The sequence below is a fragment of the Solanum dulcamara genome, chromosome 1 (assembly GCF_947179165.1).
Source record: "Solanum dulcamara chromosome 1, daSolDulc1.2, whole genome shotgun sequence".
NCBI classification, from domain to species: domain Eukaryota; kingdom Viridiplantae; phylum Streptophyta; class Magnoliopsida; order Solanales; family Solanaceae; genus Solanum; species Solanum dulcamara.
In genome coordinates, this window is record NC_077237.1 from 32,188,253 (window position 1) to 32,208,765 (window position 20,513).

Genomic DNA, 20,513 nt, shown 5'->3' on the forward strand with positions numbered 1-20,513 from the left:
TATTGCATATAAACTCATGTATTTCATCATCTACGACCTCATGGGTTAATAAAAGAGGAAATAGGTGACGGAGAGGTCATGCCATAGCGGCGAAAAGAGGATTTAGCTTCCAACCCTAGCATCTTATGACAACCAAAACACTCCTTTGCGGCGTCAATCTATAAGAACGACAAGTAATATAACTATTACAAACAACCCAACAACATGCCCGGGTCACATGGGCAATATATCGACCATTAGTTGAGCGGCAAGCTTGTAGGATACTTTAATATAGAAGTTTCTCCATATCTCCTTCCTTAACCACATCAACAACCTCACATGACTTTCAAGAAGGTCTCCCGGCACTCCCCGGGCTCCTCAATACATAAAACAGTCCATAAACATCCTTACACAACTAGTTACAATTGAACTTCACGGCTGACGATCGCCGTCCCGTGAGTTCTTGTCAAAACACATGTAAAACGCTCCTACAAGCTCATAGATGAAGAAGGAAGGGAAATCTTATCTTAGCTTCCAAAGATATCTAATCTTACTTCACAAACTTTCACAAAACAACTCCTTCAAGAAGCTAGAAACGGAGAAAAACTTAATAGTAGCGGTGTGATGTGGAGGAAAGATTAATCGTTGAAAATCTTTGGAAAACACTTACCTTAACTATGTAGAGGTGTGGAGAGGATTTGGGAACCCCTTGGAACTGATTGAGATTTAATAAGTTGGAAAAGGAATGAAAAAGTATGGTTTTGGCCTTAAAAAGGCCTCCACCGCTTCCCACTTACGGCTGGGGTCTTACATGTACGTACCGTACATTTCACATATGGTCCGTATGTGGAGTGGGGGTGGCCGTAAGTGAAAATCCTTCTGATAGCGTGTTCTTAAATCGTCCATGACTTTTGATGTATAGATCAGATTGATGAGCAGTTTGTTTCATTGGAAACTAGACCTGTAGACCTTTAATTTGATAGGTAGTACAACTTCTAACACTTCATATATTGGGACATATGCTCGTTTAAAGTCAGACCACGTGTGGGATCAGTTGAAACAATCCTCCTCAATTGCAACCTTCAACCTGAACTTTTGTTTTATGGCTCCCTTTGGCCTCTAATTTTGGTTTAACACTTCAACACCTTCCTATATTGGTTCCTTGATATAATTACCCATTTACAACCTAATTCTCCCGAGTTCACACAAACACGTTGATGTTTGGCTAGTCGTATGTTGGTATAGAGGTACGGGGTGTTACATATACAGCCAACAAAAGGATTCCACCAGTCCATCCTGACCTTAAAGTTTTTCCGGCCCCAGTCTCCTTGCAGAATTTGCTCAGCTATGTTCCAGTTAGGAAACTCAAAGAGGAAGCGGTTCTCGGCCATCCCGTAAATGTTCACCCCAGAAGCTTTCTTCCACATAGAAGTTGACCATCTTTTAACATCTAAAGTGTTGGCAATTCATGGTTCTCAAAAGTCCCTGTTAAGTATCTTCCAAAAAGACCCTCTCTGTCAGCTATGCCATCGCTGGGGGGTTGGGTTTGCATTTACTATCCTTAACCACCTTTGCATAAGGGTAGTCTTTATTGGGCAGTCTTGGGGTAGGTTAGAAGGACAGTTGAGTAGAACATGTAATGAACTTTTCAATTTTAAAAGCTGTCTCTCCAGCCTGCATTAATGGCTAGTTCAGGGACTATAATAACTGACTAGCCTCCCCTTTGTGTGACAGAATGCTCATGTAACTTTCGTGTTCATTGTATTTCCTAGTACCATAAAAGTCACTTGATCCTTTGTCCTCCATCTCCTCACCATATTCTTTTGATTATTTGAAGCCTCCTTGAGGATGAAGCAGATCCATTCCATAACCTTCTTGTTGATGGTTATCCTTCTCACCCTGTTTCTGCTTCTCTCAACCCAATCAAACCAAATATCATTGTCCGAAGTCCATCTGGTGATGTCAAAAGACTTGAACCAGCATTAAAATAAATTTTGTTTCCCTCCATGAGAAAGATTAGTACAAATCAAAGGAAAATGGAAAGAAAATGGTTTTTATCAGTTACCACAGTGGGTGATTACTGATTACTGTTGGAAGGACGGGAAGGGGCTAATTCCGGTGGTCCTAGCCAGAAAAGGAGCTTCGATAAACCTAGAAAGTAGGAGAGAGAAAAGTCTTGGTAAACGGGCCTGGGAGCATTTTTTATTTTGCCTCTTTCCAAACAGAATCTTATAAAACTTAATGTGTGATGATTGTAATTCTGGGCTATATATGCTTATGCTTTCGAAGCTTTGAGTATTTTTAAAAGGGAGCACATGGCATTAAAGCTTTCATCAGTCTCCTATGAAATCTCTGCAACAATAATTGCTACTGTGGTACTCTTTGACTACATAGAGAAGAATTCATCTGATTTGGACTCTATATAAATCTGCTCTCTCAGTAACAAGTTTATTTTTCCTTCTTTCTGATACATTTAGAGAATGTGAATAATTTTTGCAAATTGTCCTGTTAACTCTTTCTTAAAATTATATATAGCGGCGTGTTTCATCAGAAAGGTGTGCGGAGCTGACAATTGTTGCTGCCAGCCACGGTATCAAGGAAGCTTGGATATCTTACCAGGTTTAATTAAGACATTTAATTAGCATTCGTGTTTTCAGAATTTCATTAATCATTGAGGATCTGCCATATTCTCTGTCCCATTTTATATGATGTAATGTAGTTTGACTTGGCACGAAGTTTAAGAAAGAAAGACTTTTGAAACTTGTGTCTAAAATAAGTGATAGGTGTTTGTGTGGCTATAAATCATTTCATTAAGAGTAAAATGGACATTTTAAAGTTCAATTGTTACTAAATATAGAAATGTATCATTCTTTTTGGCGTTGACTAAAAAAGAAAGTGAGTCGTATAAAACGGGACAGGGGGAGTATAATTTGTATGTGCTGGATTAGATGCTATAAAATTTGTCATAACGTGTAGCTTATATTTCTTGTGAAGAGAATGTGCCACTGGTATCATTTATATTTATCCTTATCCTGTACTTTCATTCTTCTCCTTTTGGTGGGTGATGATGGGGGATATTTATAGATAGAGATACTGTCACAACTAATTTTTATGGGTCCGCGAGTGGCACCTAGTAGACTAACCCTACCAAGCAAACCATGTATCTCAAACTAGCAAGACCACAAACATCTATTCCATGGGACATACTAACATAAGCTTAACATACACAATACAAATTTTAGGTTCATAACCGAACTACAGCCACTAATGACTACATGGAGCTTTGACTCTAGATTTCAGTATTATTATGCAACTGACAAAATGAAATAACGACTCTACCACCAATGGAGGAAGAGTGAGGTTCACCATTGGTAGAAGAAGGTGGCTCTCAAATTGTGTTCTATGGCTGAACTTCGGGACTTAAAACCAAGTAGTTCAATCACTTAAAACCAAGTAGTTCAACAAGCCTCGTAGACCTCCCTTTAAAGCTGAAAAGAGTAATTAAGAAAGAATGCACTTTGATGTCAAAATCATATTCCTCATATTTATTGAAAAAATCTCAAATAATAATATACATATAGTAAATCATTTAGAAGTCGTTTGTTTCCCAATCAAATGTTGCCTGCAGGTCATAAACATATCTTACCTTGGGGAGGTTCCATCTAGACACTGACGTAATACATCATATGCCGACCCATCTTCCCCGATCGGTTGGGAACTACACCTACTCATAATGCTGTACAAGTTGGATAGGGTATGCTAGCAAGACCCGAAATGAATCCAAGTACACTACTAGTATCATGTACTGGATAAACATAATCCCACACCAGCATGTGTGGTTCTGGGGCGTTGAACCTGTACGTCCAAGTACCCACTCAGTTATCTAAGTGTTTCTCCCAATACATCACCAATACAACCATTTGGCTTACTAGAAAACATAATCATCAACAAAAATATACCCAGTGTAATCCCACAAGTGGGGTCAGGGGAGGGTAGAGTGTACGTAGACCTTACCCCCCTACCTTGGGAGGTAGAGGTTGTTTTTGATTGACCCTCGACAAAACAAAGAACAAAAAACATAATCATCGGATGTGAAAATTAAATCATTTGCATCTCCATTCCTTCATTTGTATATCATAGATCGTAATTGTTAAAAGTATGAAAATAAGTAAAATAAGTACAAGCATCATCTGAATTAAATAGTCTTCATGCAATTTATAAATATGGTGACTCTCAACATGCTCATTCCCCATGCACGAGAGCAAAGAGTAACATTTATAAAATTCTTTTAATGCATTTGAAACTCATAATTCTTATTCTTTAAGGGAATGCTCTTCTAAAGGGTTAGGTTTCCACGTACTTTGAATCCGAGCTTAAATACTTGTTACTAGAATTTCAGTATCCCACTATTGGGGTCAATCCACACAAATATTACGTATAATTGAGAGTGATTCATTCTTAAAGATGGGGGACTTTCAAGTCGATACTCTACTTGATGGTTATTTTGCTATAATTGTATTGTCAAGTAAAAAGAAATTATTGCTGATATAGCTAACTATTTAACTATGTAGATGTACTAGATGTTATAAACACAATGATATATAGATGGGAAAATATATTTTGTATCATGTCAGCTGGAGTTAACATTAGAATCGAATTCCATGTAGTATGTTATTATATGAATATGTGATGTAGGCAGTCGTTGAAATTTCTTCTTCTTTCATCATAAAGAAAACAGTAGAAGTAAAATAATAAAATCCTTGTCACGAGGATATACATCCTACGTAAGGGAAAGAAAAAAAATATGGTGAGATTAAAAATTCATGCAGTGGATGTATTTAGCATAAAGAAGGTTAGCTTGGTATCTATTTTGTTAAACTACCATAAGCATGCATTAGTGATGCAGTAAAACACCCAAATCCCAACAAAGCTTTCTAGTATATAGATAAAGGAAATGGTGAATGAACTTACAGGTAGGAGTTTGGTTGCCGGAGGAGTCTCCATTTATGGACTTAATTCTTGCATAAGCTACTATAAATAGGAGATGTTTGGCGTTTGGTAACTAGGTCTGCTAGATGTGTATGAGGTGTTAGATAATGTCAGCTAAGTATGTAATTATAAGAATCTTATTAGTTAGTAACCAAGTTAATTAACTTTCTAGGTTTATTTATTTACTTTTTAAGTGATTCATACATGTCTCTACCTAGTAAACATTCCCACGTGAATTCCAAATGGGTGCCAATGGATCTTTAACATGGTAAATAATAAAGAGTCCCTATATTTAATGTACTGGATGAAAATAATAAGGATATTTTGGAGAATAAAAAAGTGGGACATTGCTATCCTACTACCTCTATGTAGTAGGTTAGCAAAGCCCTATTATTTATATATATATATATATATATATATATGTGTGTGTGTGTTTTGTATTTGGCTGTTATTAGTGGCGGTTAGTCTTGTAAATTTATTTTTGATCATATCTTAACTTTTATAAACAATGTATGCTTTATAAGGTTAACCCTTGTACCCTATTACCTTTCACTAATTAATGACCCTTGCACCCTATTACCTTTCACTAATTAATGAGAAAGTAAGACGTCCATGATGATATAATATGTTTTGATATTATGGGAATGTTCCTTCTGAGAAAACTGGTAAAGTTAGTGCCATGTAACCAGGAGGTCACGGGTTCAAGCCTTGGAAACAGCTTCTGGCAGAAATGCAAGGAAAGACTGCGTACAATAGACCCTTGTGGTCGGGCTCTTCCCCGGACCTTGCGCATAGCGGGAGCTTAGTGCACCGGGCTGCCCCTTCTTCTTTCTGAGAAAATATTTTTCTCGTGGTAGTTATTAAACTCTTATCTTTAGAGTTCACACGATACTTGATAATATTTATAGCTTGCTTGGGTAGGGGTATTACAGATAGCTTCTATTAATTTTATTTATGTCCTCTTGTGTTTTAATATACCGGTGATCATTTTCAAGTGAACTTACTACACCAACATCAGCTCTTTAGTTAGTTTAGTCGAAGGATTTGTCCTGTTACAGTGTCCCATGTCTTTTAGCTATATATAATATGGAATATGTAAGAACCATAAACTGCTCGAGTGTTGATTGTGCCATCCAATTCACAGAAGTAGGAATCCTACTTCCGATACTCCATATTAAAACTTTCATGATCCGTCTGTACTCTCTTTTCTTTCATAATAATTTCACTTTCACTCATGCAAATGGCTACTAGGAGCACTAATATTTTGGCTACTGATGCAGCCTGTACTTGCTGTTATGTACTTGGTGCAGTATATGCCATCAGTTGGCTATTGGCTTATGGACAAGGTATTATATAGTTATTCGGCAAAACTTTGGTTCTTTCCAATTTGGAACTGTTTCGAGACTACTGTACTACGAATTTAAGTTATATATACTAACAATGTTAAATATTTGCGTTGTTCAAGCTGGTAAGGATCGAAGTTATATGCAATGATAGTGAAAGAACTTTTACACTGCCAATGCACTTTGGTCTGCAGTCTGCTACAGTAGAGCACTTAATTTTTCTTTTTTGCGACTAAATGCTTCTGATGTACACTACAATTTCTTATTACGTGATTTGATCTCTTATAGTGCATAAAATAACTCAAAAAGTATTAAATTTTTAGTAGATTATGCCAAGATGTGGATACATCCAGCTCATTAGCCTCTAAAAATTGATTCTTATACAGATTGGTAGAAAGCGTGTGGAAGCTGCTGAACAGAAAGGCGACACATACTCCATCAACTTGCTCTTTGACAAAAAGAAGGAAAGCTAAAAGTAATGTTTCTCATATGTTCCCCTGAATATTACCATTTACAACATATGTTCCTCCGAATATTACCATTTACCGCATATGCTCCTCTAATAATGTGCACCATTCTACTTGCTTTCGTTAAGTTCCTCAACCTCGAGCTATGCAAATGTGCCAACGAATAGGAGTATCTTATGCTTTATTTGTCAGATGTCAAGTCCAACGTTTGATCATTATGAGAGGTGGCAACTGTTTCACTTGATCGTGCATGGGAATTGTAACAATTGTGGTCTTGTTCTAGCATTTAGCTAAACGATTTGGTTCAAAATATTCGTCACTCTTTCTTAATAATATAACAAATACGTTAATCATTTATTTATGATTTCTCCCTTCTCCAATAAGACATATAATCATTAAATACACAATTAAGAAAGATCTGAAGTAATTTAGTAAATTATTCCGTGTGAATAATGCTGTTGTGTTTAAGAGAATTTTGTATATAGCGACATTGCGCCCAAAATTGCAAAATATAGCGACAATTTGTATAATTATGAAACGTAGCGACATATTGGTTTCAAAATAAAGCAGACACACTGTTTCACGTGCCTAAATATGTGTGTACTTGAACACGGTATTATCTGCATAAACTAAAATTGGGCGATACAAAGGTCCTTTCCTAATTGAAATAGGCAAAATATGTTACAAATCAATGTGAATCACACATTCAAAGAGATTTTGTTCCAAATTAAAATGCGCTTTCAGTATCTAAAGTTAGAACACACTTCTCCATTGAAATCATCTTCGATTGTTCAAAATACCTTGAAATCGCATAGCAAAAAATGCTTAATTGAGATCTAATTTGATGTTTCAAATGCACGGAATTTACTTGAAATATTCCATTGGAATTCTTCATTGAGTTTCTTTGAGCAGATAAAGCCTCTGTCTGCCATTGATACAAGGGTTTAGAGAAGATAAAACCTTGGTCTGCTGTTGACTTATCTCTTTGAGAATTTCAAGTACACACATCGATGCTGTATCACTGTGAGTATTTAATTTACTATTTTGGTCAGTGGAACGGGGATAATTGTTATGTAGATGACACTATCGATAGTATTGTGACCAAAGAGTATTTCTTCCTTCAAAGATCTTGTTGCTGTGATTTCGAAGCAGCTAAGGCATCGACAGTACTCTTAAATCAATCCAGGTTAAATACACAATAATGGGGAGTTGTACGCCAATGGAAATACGGAATGACGTGGGAGTGGGAGTGTATGTGGAGTTGAAGAAAGAGCTCGGGAATTTTGGGATGTATTCACTGTGTATAATGACAATGGACAAGAAGCTGGAATATCAGGAGGAAGTGTAATTCAAGGTGATATAGGGAAAATTGAATATATACAACACATACCAGCTAGAAATACAGTTTATACAATCGCCTTGGCGTCGTCTGCTCCTAATGAAGCAATGAAGTCTTCGAAGAGGCCGGAGATTTGATAATCTCGAACCATTCTCAAACAGAGGTAAGAGAAGAAAGAGTCCCGAACTAAAAGGATCACTTTTTTCCTCCAAAATGCATAAAAGGCCACTCAATTTCTGATTTAATCAAAAGGGACATTTTGCTGGTGAGGTAGCGAGATATGTTTGTGATTTAACTGCCGTTAACTGCGTAAAAAATATATGATCTCGCTGCATAATCAGCGAGATATGTTTGAGATTTTCGTTCTTCTCGCTGACTTATCAACGATTTCCTTATTTATTTTTCAAATTCTCGCTGCCTAGCCAAAGATTTGCTCAACTTTTTTTTTCTCTAAAAAATCGCTGAGTTGCCAGCGAGTTTCCCTTTTTTCTTAAAAAAAAATAATTCCCTACTCTATCAACGTTTTGTCTGTATTTGACCCAATTTGCTCCACTTTAGGTGTTCAACAAATAGTTAAACTATCTTTGATTTAGCTACCAAAAAAAATGACAAATTTAAGAGATCGTTTATATTTTCGATTTTAAATCTTTAAAATGAATAGAGGAAATTTTATAAAGAAAAGGATGATGTAAACAAGAAACTAACAAAAATAATATGGAGTAGACTTAAATCAGACAGAGTAGTGTAAATGATGAATCATATAATATTGATTTGCAGAAATATGGAATCAAAACAAGTAGGAAATTTAATATTGGACATAAATACTTAGATCGTGACACACTACATCTAAAATAATTTTTAATGGCAATTAATTGACGATAATAATTCAATTATCGTTAATATTTAATTGTCATTAATATGTTCTTTAGAGCAATTACTAGTGACAATTACATTTTGACACTCTTTGTAAATGCCGCTAAAGTATATGACAACTTTGAATCTAATGACAATTAATCAATGTCAGTAAAGACTTTAATACTCTTTATTAATGCACATATTTATTACCACTAAAGTTATTTTTGTTGTAGTTACATTACAATTCAAATTATAACCTATTATGACATCTTTATTTATTGTTGTATTCTTGTAAGACCTTGAAAGTCGAAAAGTTGGAACAAAGGAGAAAAGTCTCAAAATCTTGAACTGACCCAAGTATGCGAGTCACTTTACGGCTGGTAGAGCTCTCTACGGCTCGTAAAGTTGAGTCATAGGGTGACTCCTCGAGCAAAAATAGATGTTGCCCTCAGGAGAGGTTTTATGACTCAACAAGACGAGTCGTCGTCCTGTTGACGGGTCGTAGAAACCCTTCGTCAACCAGAGTTCAAAGGCCTTGTTTAGAGTTTCCCTAGGGCCAAGGTGACAACTTGACAGGATGGGTCATAGAACACCTTACGGGTCGTAAGAACCACCCGTCATAAAACTTCAGAGAACCTAGAATTTGCAGGTTTTTGGGACCTGCAGAACGAGCCTCAGGAACGACTCGTTTCCATGTTTATGGGTCGTAAACTTGATCCGTTCCCAAACTTCAGAGACTCGATTTTTAGACCTTTTCTCAGACCTATAGTACGAGTCATTTAGATGACTCGTCATCCCTTCAAAAAGCCGTAGGAGTTTGTTCGTAGGTTCAAAATCTAGAGATTAATAAAGGGCAATTGTGTCTTTTCTAAAGTTCGGTTCAATGAACTTAGACACATTTATGGCCAAGTTCAAAGTCTATAAATATTCAATTCTTCAAATTCCCCTCCTATTAAATTCATTCTCCCAAAATTTGTCTAAGGCAAAGAACAAAAGTCTCTCAAGGTTTCTCTCCAAATTCAAGCTAAGGTTTCCAGATTTCTTCATGGTTCTTCTTCAATTCTTAGTGAGTTCAAGCAAGATATGTGGGGTTTGATTCATGGTTCCTTTTCTCCCATGAAGTCCCAAAGATTTTTCAAGTTTTCATTCAAATTATAATTGATTATGAACCCTAGTTTTTGATGAATTGCATTGAGCGGAGTTAATTACGTTTTTAGATGTTATTAATGATCATTATATGTATATTATCATATGAATTGCATGATTTTAAGTTTAGTTATAGATGTTTGTTTTCAAGTTATGATTATGAGTTAAAGATGAGTTTATGAGTTGATCATGAGTTAAATGACTTACAATGAAAGTTTTCAATGATTTAAAGTTGAGATTATGATCTTAAAGTTAAATTTATGATGATGGTCAAAGTTAAGATCAAAGATGTTATTATAGTGTGATAAGTCCAATTTTCACCGAAGTTATGGATTCTTATGAATCACTAAGTAGATGAGCTATTCCTAATATATTTTTAAAATGGATTGATAGACAATTACTATCTTTACTTATTATGTTATGATCATGTTTATGAGTTTCCGTTGGGATATTGACTAAGTATCGAGAGGAATTCTAGTTGGGGTTCGGTCTGGTAACGTAGTTAGTTGCCCAAGGGAATTCTAATAGCAACCTAAAGTCCCAAACTACGTTGCCCACGTAGGTTGCCTTCATGGCCTAGATAGTGGATCCACATAACCCTGTTGAATAGTTACTTTTGGAGTATGCCTTGGCAAGGTAGCCTCTCCTGTTTTGATGCAGGAGTCATCGGCCTGTCTCGATGCAGGAGTTATCAGATTCCATGTAATAGCTCGCATGGTCTAGATGTCAGTTAAAAGTCTTATCCTACATACGTTGAAGTTAATATATGAGATGTCAAGTTATGAGTTTATGATGAAGTTTTATGATATGCATTGACCATGAGTTCCTTATGTTTTAAAATGCTTTTAAGCTTTATTCATGTTCATTATGATTGGACATGTAACTTATAGCATATTGATTACGTTCTTTTACTTGTTCATGCATACCTCATATACTAGTACATTCAAACGTACTAACACATATTTTGCCTACATTATCTCATAATGTAGGGACGGACGACAGTTACGACCATCCTATTCGTGGCTAGAGATTGCCCTAGATCCTCAAGAAGTTGGTGAATCCTCATTCTATCGAGGACAAGACTTTTATTCATGTTACCATTACTTTGACTTTCTTCTATTGTTAGGGTGAGCTAGGATCTTGTCGTAAGCCCCCGTCAAAGACTGGATTAGAGGCATGTTTAGACGGTTTATAGTGTAGTCCGGATTGGACATCTTTGGAGTTGTTATCCCTTAGACCTATTCCCCTATGTTGATTACTTCCGCTTATATTGTCATGTTTCTTTACCTTATGTTTTTGATGTATGCTAAGATGTCATATGGTTGGGATCCATCGCATCCCAATCGCCGTGTCGCGACTTGACGCTAGTTCGGATCGTGACAATTCTAAAATTTATGACTTTGATTATCAAGTTCAAGTCTATTATTATTTGTGAAACTCACTGGCAGCTCAATAATTTTTCAGGAAAAAAAATAAAAAATGGAGAACTCGGTGACTGGGCAATAAGATTTTTTTTAAAAAAATTAAACAAATTGTTGCTTTTTTAGGAGAAGAAAGAAAATCACAAATATACCTCTGTATAGTGAGATCATTATTTTTTACTCCATTAACGATGGTTAAATCACAAACACTTATTGCTCCCTCACCAGCGAAGTGTCCCTTTTGGTTAAATAAACAATTGAGTGACCCTTTATGCGTCTTAGAGGAAAAAAGTCAGACTCAAGAGAAGAACAAGTGTAAAAGTATAAAGGAACCATACATATGATGGGTAAAAAGCACCGATTAATTCTCGTCCCTTCTAGACTGCCTTTAAGTAGAAAAATAATAACAGAGAAATTAAAGAGAATGAAAACAAAACAAGATATAACGTGGAAACCCAATACGGGAAAAACCACAAACCACCCAAAAAAATATTCACTATATGGAATTTATTACACCATACAATACACAATATTTTTCTTCACACACCCCAATTTCTAAAATACTATTCCCAAGGAGATCTTTGAGAGAATTATCTCTAAACCTCTCCTAGTATACAAGAAATTGAATTTGTGGTGATGTACTAAATCAAAGGAGAAAATCTCATTTTATAAGTACAAAAGCAATAACCCACTTTTTTGGGAAGTGATGTGTGACAAATTTTGCTTTTTTTCAAAAGCAACATCAATAAATTTCCACCTTTTGAAGAGAAGAAAAATGCAGTCCGTTATCCCTTTACAGTTGTCCAGCTACACATAATAGAGTTAGTTCTCCACCTAACTCTAAACTCGACAGTTCTCCATCTAACTCTAAACTCGTCCAACCATGTGCAACTGCAACTTTTACATTGTCTGCTACTGACAATAATAATTCTAAATTCAAGAATTATTATAACCCCACCATAAAGAGTACATCCATTCAGATTTAAAAACCAATCCAAGAATTTCATATGAAATCACTTCCCAATTTCAAGAATTTCAATTTCGGCTCATGTTCAAAAATTTGCTAATAACTTATGGTGCAACCCTTTTGTTGATTTCTTGAGAGTTCATTAGCCATTGACATCCTTTCCACCACATACCTTGCGTCACCTATCAACTAACGCCCATGTGCAAATTGTGGAAACGCTAGAATTATTCCATTCTTTATCATGACAACCTTGGAGAACATGTCATAAGGATACCTATCCCAGCGTATAGTCGGAGCCTTTGCCGAACAACTCCTTACAATACCTTGTTCGATTTTACTAGCTGTTGATCAAATTTCCAGTCCACAAAGAATACAAAGTTCTATTAGTCAAATCCTTAATTTTATTTTTATTATTTGACCAGACTTAAATGTTTGACCACCTCTTTTGATCTCTACTTGCGTTAACAGAGAACCACAAAAGTCCCAAAGCTACATATCCACCGCAATCATACATGTCATAAATCACAATTGCCATAGTTCGAGAACCACCACTAAAACTTCTTCATCTCTTAGCTAAAGCATACCAGATTTTGACAACACGAGGATAATTTTTCATCAGCTTTGACTTTATTTTTGTCACGATCCGAGCCTAGGTCCTAGCTATGAAACGACGATCAGGATTAGGAGGGATCCCAACCAAGACATCTTAGCATACATTGCATTTATAGGGTAAAGGAACATAGCAAATAAGCGAAAGTAACAACTCAAGGGATAGAAAACTCAATTGATGTCTAAGCGGACTACATCACATAGCGTCTAAACATGCCTCTATTCTAGACTTTGATGGGGGTCTTAGGACAAGCTCCTAGCTCACCCGAAACATATGAAAAAAATCAAAGTAGCAATGTGGAAAGAAATTCATGTCCTCAATGAAATGAGGACTCACCAACTCTTTGATAACTAAATCTACTCTAGCCACAAATAAGATGATCGTGAGTGTCGTCCGTACCTACATTATGAGACAACGTAGGCAAAACATGCATTAGTACATAGAAGGTACTAAGTATATGAGATATGCATGGGTAAAGGATAGTGAACAATATAACATAAGATGCATGACCAACATAATGAACATGAACAAAGCTTAAAAGCATTTAAAAACATATGAAACCTTATGGGCAATGCATCATAAAACTTCAGAGTGAAACTCATAGCTTAACATTCAACTTGTGTGGGATAAAACCCTTAGCCAACATCTTAAGACCATGCGAGCTATATCATGAAATACGATACCCACATCGATAAGGGGGAGGCTACCTTAGCATATTTCATCATGGTACTCAACTCAACTCAACTGTGCAATATATGGATCCAGTAGCTAGGCAATGAAGGCACTCCTATATGGATCCTAACTGTGTTGTCGGACCGAACCCCACCTAGAAGTTCTCTCGATGCTTAGTCAATATCCCAACAGAATTCATTAAAACATTATCATAAACATTATAGGGAGAGATAGTAACTACCTATCAATCCATCTTTATAAAATATAATAAGAGTAGCTCACTAACTTTAGTGATTCATAGGAATCCATAACTTCGGTGAGAATTATCCTTATCACCATCTTTAAATATGATTGTGTGAGAATTGTACTTATTACACTATAATAACTATCTTTGATCATAAATCATCATCATAACTTCAACATTAAAATCATAATCTCAACTTTAAATCATAGAACTTTCCTTCAAAATCATTAAATTCATAATCAACTTATGAAGATCATCTTTAATTTCATAATCATAACTTTGAAAGAGATTTATGCATGGGCATTCATAATTTAACTTTAAATCACACAATTCATGTAGAAACATCCTTAGAATAATCATTGATAATAATTCAAAATGAAATTGAAACAGCCTAATACGATTCATCAAAACTAGGGTTCATAAACCATTGAAAATTGAAGGATACTTTGAGAAAAATTTGGGACTCCATGGGTGAATGGAACCCCCTAGATCAATCTCCATACCTTGATTGAAATCACTTAGGATTGAGAAGAAACCTTGGTGAAATATGAAAACTCTACCTTGAAACTTGGAGAGGAGTCCTTGAGAGAATTGATTCTTTCCTTAGAAGAATTTAGATGAATGTTTTAGAATAAGGGAAATTTCAAAGGATTGGGTAGTTATAGGCTTGAACTTAGCCATGATTGTGTCTAGGTTCATTGAACCGAACTTGGCAAATGATATAACTATCTTTCATTAAATTCTAAATTTGACCCTACGAGTTAGTTTCTACGAATCATTAAAAAGATGACGACTCGTCTTGCAAGCCTGAGAAAAGATCCTGTATTCAAGTCTCTAAAATTTGCATACGAGTCATGTCTACGACTCATCTTCCTGACTCAAAACTTACAAACTTAGGTTCTCAAAACCTAACCTATGAGTCATGTCTACGACTCATCTGAAGGACTATGAGTCATAAACATAACTCATCCTATAGGTCTAAAACCCTGTAGAGTAAGAGTCTCTGAACTTTCACAAACGAGTTATTCTTACGACTCGTCAACAAGACGATGACTCATTCGCTTGAGTCGTAGAACCTCTCCTGAGGGTACTTCTAGACAGGTGCCAAGACTCCCTTTACGAGTCATAGAATCCTCTACGAGTCCTATAGTAAGTCATAATATTAAGTCCAATCAACATTTTGAGAAATTTCTCCGTCGTTCCTTCTTTCCAACTTCCGGAGTCTTATAATATCTTTCCCTTGGGAAATTTCATCCTCGAATGATATTAACTTATCATAGGAAGGACACTAAAAGCGGACTAGCAACCCAACATGAATATAATGACACCTTAAATCAATAGAACACGAAAGTTTTAAACTTACATAAATCATGACTTTAAAATCAACATTAATGAACATGCATGCATATGACTGACATAGGAGGAACTGAATATGTAAGATTTCATTTAGCTTGAATAGGAACAACTTACAATTTTAGGCTTGAGTAGAGGGAAAGAAGTACGAGTATCGTCTCATCATATCCGCCTCTGCTTCTCAAGTAGCACTCTCTACCTTTTGGTTTCTCCACAATAATTTGACGTACACAACTTCTTTGTTTCTTAACTTCTTCACTTGCTGCTCTATAATTTCTATTGGAACCTCCTCATAAGTAAATTTTCTTTAACACTCAAGTTTCCCAATGGCATAACGGAGTTCAAATCACCCATAAACTTCCTCAACATAGATACATGAAACACCGGGTGAACCACATCTAATTCAAATGACAAATCTAACTCGTAAGCCACCTTCCCAACATGCCTCAATGTCTTATAAGGTCCAACATATTTAGGACTCAACTTTCCTTTCTACCAAAATGCATTACACCCTTCATGGGTGAAACCTTCAAATAGACTCAATCATTCACCTCTAATTCAAGATCTCTTTTCCTAACACCGGAATAAGACTTTTGACGACTTTGAGCCATCTTCAATCTCTTTTTATGATTCTCACTTTCTCTATGGACTCTATTACAAAATCTAGATCGATCAAGGTCATCTCACCTACTTCAAACCACCCTACTGAGGACCTACATCTTCTCCCATACAATGATTCAAAATGAGCCATTAAGATGCTAGCGTGATAACTATTATTGTAGGCAAATTTGATTATTGGCAAATGTTCATCCCAACTCTTTTTAAAATCAATAACACACGCCCTCAACATAGCCTCTAAAGTTTGAATCATTCTTTCCGCTTGACTATTGGTTTGTGGATAAAAAATAATACTTAACTTAACCTTTGTACCAAGACCCTTTTGAAATGACTTCCAAAAGTGTGAAGTGAATTGAGTACCTCTGTTACACCCCACCCTTTTTAAACTTGGAATGTCTCATAAGTTCCTTGGACATTATCATGTGAGTCGGATACGCTAAGACACTATCAAACGGCTCTAAGGAAGGGAGAATGTGATACCCCATAGTAAAGAAGGTTGGAGATGAAATCATAAGAGTTTGGAAGGAATTGGAGGCCAAGTAATGGGTCGTAGGACTCGATTTATCTACGTAAGCTACTAACTTGGAAGTCTTACATACTTAATCTATTGGAGTACGTACCAAGATTGTGTAGCATGGGTTACATAGGCTCTTAAAATAAGATGAGATTACGAACCTATGAGAGGGAGCAAAAACTAGTTTCCGAACTTACAAAAGTGAAGCAAGCAGGTGACAAGCAAGAAACTCAAGCAAGCAGGTGAAAAGAAAGCAGGTGACTCACCTGCCTGCTTGGGGGGGGGTCCCGCTGCCATGTGGCGGCATGTGATAGTTCGTGTGAGCCTAGGTGACGTCCTAGAGGGCTGCCACATGTCACCCTAAGGGGATGCCACGTGGCACCTAATTAAAAGGTGGATATATACATATTAATGACTCTTAAGTCATTTAGAGTCCAGAAATCAGCCAAAGAATAGAGAAAAAAACGTGAGAGAAGAGGCAGCCATGGTTGGAGACTTTTAAGGTAAGTTCCTTGATTTTCTTCCGTGAATTAATTAGATACGGTGTTCCTCAAGCACGTGGAGATGTATATATGCATATATATGTATATTATGATGACTAAGAAGTCATTTATTCAGCTGTACACTTGGAAAAATTGGACAGAAACGTGAGAGGAAGAAGAGAGGAGGGCTACGGCCTAGGGGCTGCCAAGGTATGCCTGCGAGCTTCGCTCCATAAATAAATTATCTAAGGTATACTATGATGAATTTAGGGTGATAATAACATAAATTTACTGCTTGGGGAAGAGAGGAAGTCGCACAAATAGCCCGCTCAATTTCAGTGCGTTTGAAGAAGTTTCGAGTTGCGATTTGACAATTTTGGCCAATTCCGGGTAAGGTAAGGTTTCTCCCTTTAATTTGGAATTTATGGCGTTGTTATAGAGTGTGTTAAACTCTATATAGGTGGCTGAAAATATGAAAATGGCATAGAAATACTTGGCGTTCGGAATAAACTAAATTGTAGTCGTTATAGTCGAATTGTCGTCAAAGTAAGGCGTTGTTCTTGTGAGTTGCTGCTTCTGGGGTGTGATGTGTTATTGAAGGGCCTAAATATGTTCTAATATGGGTTAGGTTGATCCTGGTTGAAGCCACATGACCCCCCCGTTGCGTATAGTTATAGGCGTTACAAAATAAAGGCTAGACGCTCTATTGTGATATCGTAGTTTTGAATAAGTCGTTTGGAGTTTATGTTGTATATTGTTGGTATGAATTGCTGCAGCTTGTTGTTGTTGGTTGGCTGTAGGTATTAGGGACCTAATTGGAAATTCGAATAGGGCATGTTATAGGGGAGGTGCTGCCCAATTTTCGTTAACGCCTTAACAAACTAAAGAACTAGTCGAGGAAATGACTAAGGAAATAGATTCCATTAATATTAAGGCGTAACCTAAGATGCTGGAAAGTTAAGAGTAGTTGCTATTCGTATTACTTTCATATTGAATAGGTTCAGAAGACAACGAGACGAGCAGGATAAAGGGTAACTCCCAAGAGGTATGTAAAGCTTTCTCTTGGCATGTTTTGGTATAAGTTTGTACAACTATCTTTCTTTCTTTTTGGCAATGTTTAGCCTTAAGTGAATTGTATATGAAGTGCGGGGATAATTCCATTCCTAGAATTCCGAGTATGCCTCATAACCCCTATCCACTGTTCAGTATTAGAGTTCCTATGAAGATTAAGTATTGCCTAGTAAGGCTTCTATGTGTCAGAATATAATGTATGGGAAGCTATCTCTCATTCCCAGTGAGATGTATTTGATACGAAAATGAGATTATGATTCCATAGTGGTTCACCGAGCCCCATGAAGGGCCGGGTACAAAATATGTATATGAAGATCACCTGAAGGAAAGTACAGACTATATAGAGCTTATTCTCTTTCTTCTTTTGGGCATGTCCTTGTTTTAGTTATAAGTTGAATTTGATCTGAACTCCGAGGTAACTCCATTATGAAACATCTCTTAATTACTTCTGAATATTGAACTTCTATAGTAGTTAAACTACTTTCCCTAGAAACTTTTATACGTTAAAGAGGTAACAAATGTACAAGCTCCTAGTCATAAAATTATTCGAAGATGAGTACTTTGGAATTCTTAAGTGAATAGTCTTACTTTGGTATAGGTCTAGGGACCTCGAGATGTAATTAATGTAGCCCCTAATGGCATTTAGAGGGCAGCTAGAACGACTATACTGCTACTCGAATTCTTAGACAATAGCTTAGTCCTCTTATATTGTTGTCTCAGATAATGATTTAAACTGTGTTTTATTTCTCACTACTCTACTCGTGTATACTATAACACTTCTTCTCCGAGTCCCGGGCCGGTTGTCAGATTCATGCAATTCACTGCATTGTTCACCGAGTCCCTCACTAGAGGGTCGGTATCTATATGCATATATACGATGGCCTGGGGCCTAATACTGATACTGTGATGATGTGTTGTAATAAGGTGACGATGGCCTGGGGCCTGATACTGATACTATGATGATGTGTTGTAATAAGGTAACGATGATACAAGGCTTGATACTGATACTATATATATGATTCACCGGACCCCTGATGGGGCCGGCTATATTGAAAATTTGAGCATGCATGTTTTTATGATTCATAGAGTACATGTACATGTTCGTGATTTGATAAATTGTTCTCTTGCTTCTCTATTTCGGATATTCCTCCAGTTGTATTATGTTACGTTTTACATACTCAGTACATATATCGTACTGACCCCCTTTCTTTGAGGGGCTGCGTTTCATGGCCGCAGGTACAGGTACAGGTTTTGGGAGTCCATCAGCTTAGGATTCCGCTTAGTTTAGCTGGAGGAGGTTCCATTATATCGGAGCCTAGTTTTTGATACTGACCGTTGATGTATAAGAATTATTTTGTCTATTCAAGGGTACGGCGGGGGCCCTGTCCCACCATGTGTTGTCGTTAATATTTTTAGAGGTCTACAGACATGTATATGTGGGTTGTGTATGTCAGTGTGATTCAAATGGGTCTACATGATACATGATATATGATATTATGTTATGGCAGCCATGTCAGCTTGCGTGCCTTGTCATGTTGTGATACAAACGAAAAAGGCTACAGGTTTACGAAAATATTATCGCCCAGTGGGGCTTTGTTACATAATATTGTTTTATTTATAGTTCAATTTTACCACAGTTGATAGCTAGGTATACGGGGGGTCCAGATCGGACCCCAGTCACGGTCTACGGGGTTGGGTCGTGACAGAAGTGGTATCAAAGCAGTTCGTCCTCGGATTGTCTGCAGACCGTGTCTAGTAGAGTCTTGATTATCGATGTATTACGCGCCACATCCATACACAGGAAGCTACAGAACATTTAGGATGTTACCTTTCTTCTACATCTGAGATCGTGCTTTAGATCCGAGTCATAGGAAAATTCCTTATACTAACCTTGGATCTTAACAGAAGGACGACATCAGCCGAAGGAAGTAATTGACGACATAGGACATTACGAAGCACGCAGGTAAGTAAAGTAAAGGCACGGAAGATGTCCATCGGGTAAGGTATTAAAGTAATATTGAAATGTAAAGTGAAACCTGAAAGGAAAACAAATAGGAAGTGCAATAGATGCAGTTTGAAGTTGAACATATGAGGTAAGTCCAGTATTTTTATATTATTATTGACGTTAGAAGCCCTATGCGGATGTGACATGAATATATATATATGTATTGGCCCTGTGAGGCATTGTTGGTATTTTCTGCGTGCAGGTTTGGGATAAGTAAGAAATATAAAGGAAACTCTGCCGAAATTTTCCCAGGACGAGAACAAGGAATGAAACATAGATTCTTAAGATGTCCTGGAGATTGATATCAAGTACCCCTATTATGTTTAATTAAAGCTATAAGAGGTACTCTTCATGCCGTCAATAAGGGATACTCTTCTTACTTGAGGAAGTTATTTCGAAAAAACAAAAGTCTGTCTGAGCAGTACAGTTCAGATCGGA

General features: G+C 36.7%; 1 protein-coding gene across 5 annotated transcripts in view; it reads left to right on the forward strand.

The window, feature by feature from the left end:
* LOC129903551 (uncharacterized) overlaps window positions 1-11,409 on the forward strand; it is a 36,251-nt gene extending 24,842 nt beyond the window's left edge. For 2 of the 5 annotated variants that reach the window (XM_055979121.1, XM_055979104.1), the window contains 3 exons: window positions 2,515-2,598; window positions 6,249-6,314; window positions 6,698-7,135. In XM_055979121.1, the coding sequence (XP_055835096.1) occupies window positions 2,515-2,598; window positions 6,249-6,314; window positions 6,698-6,784 (237 nt within the window). In that variant the 3' untranslated portion in view covers window positions 6,785-7,135. Of the gene's footprint in view, window positions 1-2,514; window positions 2,599-5,657; window positions 5,822-6,248; window positions 6,315-6,697; window positions 7,136-11,107 lie in introns of those variants that run through there. The other 3 variants (XM_055979112.1, XM_055979108.1, XM_055979116.1) reach the window with 3 other exon arrangements.
* The last annotated feature ends 9,104 nt before the right edge of the window (window positions 11,410-20,513 follow it).